Here is a 3402-nt window from a genome sequence, read left to right on the forward strand (position 1 = left end):
AATTACATATCCTTACATAATTTCGTTACGAAATTGATTTCTATAGTCTATTACATATCCAAACTAATTTCTTATTCTCTCTTATCATTATCTCTACTCGACGTAATATACGGTTGAGTATCTGTTATTTGAGAATATCTAAACTGAAAATCGTATATTAATCCCGCTAACAATGGTGATTGATTAAGATTTTATTCCTTATTTTATTTTTAAACAATAATACTCTTTCGTTTCCCCCTGTTCGAAACTATAAATATGTACGTATTCGTTACTTCATCTACACCAACTCACACATTGCTTTCTTCCCTACAGAAAAACACATTCTAAAAATGGCTGCTTCATTTGCTTTCCTTCGTGACTTGCGTCCATACAAGACGAATTGGAGTGTGCAAGTCAAAATCCTTCACTCGTGGCGTCAATATACGCCTAAGGCTGGTGAAACACTCGAATGTATCTTAGCTGATTCCACGGCAAGCTGTTGTTTTACAAGCCTATTTCTCATATTGCTATACAATAACGTCACATATTAACATTCTAATTTTTGGAATAGGGTACAAAGATCCACGCATCTGTCAAGAAGGATTTGGTTGTTAGTCATGCTAATCAATTGCTTGAAGGTCAATGGAGATTCATTGAAACATTCAGTCTAACCAATGCTGCTGGTCATTTCAAACCTACTGGGCACGTGTACAAGATTAACTTTCTTAACGGTACCAAAGTTAGGGTGAGTGACAATGTTAGTGAGTCAATTTTCTTATCCCTTTCAAAGTTTCCAATGATCCTTGCACACGAGGTTAATACCAGCATCTTGGTTGGTAAGTTCATATCATTCCAAATTTAACTTCTATTTCCAACATTACGTATAAAAATTATATATAATTAATAATTGTCTTCTTCAGATGTCATTGGTCAAGTTGTTAATGTTGGTGATGTTGAGGAGTGAGGACCTTGATGTTAACAATAAACCAGTTAAGAAGATTGACTTCGAGCTCAGAGATGAGAAGTAAGTTTTTACGGACTAAAATTTCAAAATATAATAATTTTTGTTTTTTCATAACTGTTAACCTAATCTATACGTTAGTGATGTGAGATTGTCTGTAACGTTGTGGGGAAAATATGCTTTTGAGTTTTTCAATTCATGTGAACATGCATATGAGAATGGTGCTACCGTTGTTTGCCTTCTGCGTTTTGCCAAGATCAAAGAGTTCAAAGGTATTATTTTCTATATTGTTTTTTTCACAATAACCAATAAAAGAAGGCTAATTACCTAATGGTTGGATATTAATTATTTTTTGTAGATATTATCAGTGTCGCAAACTCATTTGATGTAACTCAGTTGAGAGTGAATCCTGAATTTGCTGAAATCCAAACCTTTGTTGAATTGTAAGTTTGCTACTTTGATAAATACCATATTAATTTTGATCTTAATTATTGTTACGATTTTCTTATATAGGATCCCAAAAGATGGTCTGACGCTAACCTTCCGTGGGAGTAAGTCAAAGAGACCTGCTAACTTCCCTAGAGGACCTGAGAATCTTGTTGCATTTGAACATAAGACCATTAAGGAGTTAAAAGACTCCTTCGAGGTAATGACATTTTTATTTAAGTAAGTTAATTTATAAAAGACTTTTATACTGTTAAACATATTTTATAAATTATGATTGTTATCTGCAGGTTGGGAAAGCTAAGATATTGTGTACCAATTATGGTATTGATACCAATTATGGTACTCGCAAGGTAATTAAAGTTGTAGTAAACAACGTATTATATAAAGTGTATATGAAGTTTTAACTTATTTTTTCCTATAGACTCTTAGGTACAAGCTTCATGTGAAAGTCATGGATAACATAGGTGAAACCAAACTCATGCTTTTCGATACTGTCGCTGCTGATGTTGTCTCTGAGAGTGCCTACACGGTTCTTAATGGTTCATACGACGAGGTATTAATTGAAACATTGGTATATCTTTGTATTAGATTGATACATATTATTCTTATTTATATCACTTGATAAAATTTCATCTTACAATATAGATTGATGATCCTGAGACCTTGCCATACGCACTGAAAAATTTGAAAGGAAAGACAATCCAATTTCTTGTGTGTATTGAGAAAGAGAATTTGTGGGATGGTCTTGAAACCTACAAAGTCTCTACAGTTTTGTCCGAGCATGGTATATTGGCGGAAGAACACACACTTGAAGAATCTGATAACAATTTGAGTCATTCTCAGATTAATTCTAGAAAATTTGGTAATTTCTTTTTATGATGTTTATATATTTTATTTATCATTGGATTATATCATAATATCATATTATTATCTATCCTTAGGGTTTGGAGTTCACTTCTTTAAGCGATGGTAGCCAAGATGATTTATCACCTTCGTCCAAACGATCTCTTGATTTGAAAGAAGATCTCTTTGATCAGTCTTCCATAACAAAGCGAAAGTGTGGGCAACCATCAAAGTTAGCTGATCTGGTGAACATATCTATTGGTAAACGTGACTTTGATGCAGTTGTGTCCGCTGAAGATGAAGATTTCATCGATGATAAGAACAATATTGAAGAGGTTACTATCACTAATGGTGCGGTTGAGCGTCGTGGGCTTAAGCCCAAGCTGGTTCGAGTGAAGGTTGAGCCTAAGTAGTTTCTCACTCGACATTGCTGGCTTCTTTTGTTTCTGCTTTCAAGTTTTTAATATTCAATAATGATATCATTCGAGTAGCACTATTTTCTTCTGTTTCAGAATAAAGCAAAGAATAAAAGTCCCCATTTCAATCATTATCTTACCTTTACTGTATCAGTTTCTTATTTCATACTTTTTATAACATTGATGTCTCTAACTTATGTGCTATCGAATTGATCCTTCCTATAATTACGTTAGTGGTTCGCAAAAAAACTGGCGTGATTTAAATTTTGAACTTTTAGAAAGAAAAAATTCAAACTATATTGACAATTTAGTTAACTTCAATGTATTAATTGTATTTACGTTCATGATCAAATAATTGGTCATAACTACACAAATGAACAAAATTTCTTGGATAGTAAAAAAGCTGCTCCTATTTTACTATTGATAAGATGTAACTTGATAGAGTATATCAAATCGATAAACACAAACCACATCATCTTTTTATTTTGTCACTTATCATTTTCTATATTCTTTAAATCTAGCCGTTTACATTTTCTCTACGACTACTACTTCTCTCTCTTTCACCGTTTCCGAAAGTCAAGAAACAACCATGGTGAAATTTGCTACTCTTCGAATGCTAAATCCATATACAATAAATTGGATGATACATGTGAAGGTTTTTCGTAACTGGGAGGTGAAAGACCGGTTCTATATCAGATCTTCCGAACTAATTTTGGTTGACGAAGAGGTACTCATTTAGTGTAACACAGTAAATTA

General features: G+C 33.0%; 1 protein-coding gene across 1 annotated transcript; it reads left to right on the forward strand.

The window, feature by feature from the left end:
- Window positions 330–2643, forward strand: LOC104748893. Its single transcript, XM_010470472.2, has 10 exons — window positions 330–470; window positions 551–724; window positions 900–1003; window positions 1082–1212; window positions 1299–1383; window positions 1454–1586; window positions 1675–1737; window positions 1809–1940; window positions 2033–2146; window positions 2329–2643. Exons 1-10 carry the CDS (start codon window positions 330–332, stop codon window positions 2641–2643), a joined length of 1392 nt encoding a protein of 463 aa, XP_010468774.2.

This window comes from Camelina sativa, chromosome 15, assembly GCF_000633955.1.
Source record: "Camelina sativa cultivar DH55 chromosome 15, Cs, whole genome shotgun sequence".
In the NCBI taxonomy this organism is placed as follows: Eukaryota; Viridiplantae; Streptophyta; class Magnoliopsida; order Brassicales; family Brassicaceae; genus Camelina; species Camelina sativa.

Coding starts and splice junctions, on each gene's coding strand:
- LOC104748893 (XM_010470472.2), top strand. CDS start 330: ATGGCTGCTTCATTTGCTTTCCTTCGTGACTTGCGTCCATACAAGACG. Junction 1,004..1,081: donor TTCGAGCTCAGAGATGAGAA/GTAAGTTTTTAC, acceptor TCTATACGTTAG/TGATGTGAGATTGTCTGTAA. Junction 1,213..1,298: donor CAAGATCAAAGAGTTCAAAG/GTATTATTTTCT, acceptor TATTTTTTGTAG/ATATTATCAGTGTCGCAAAC.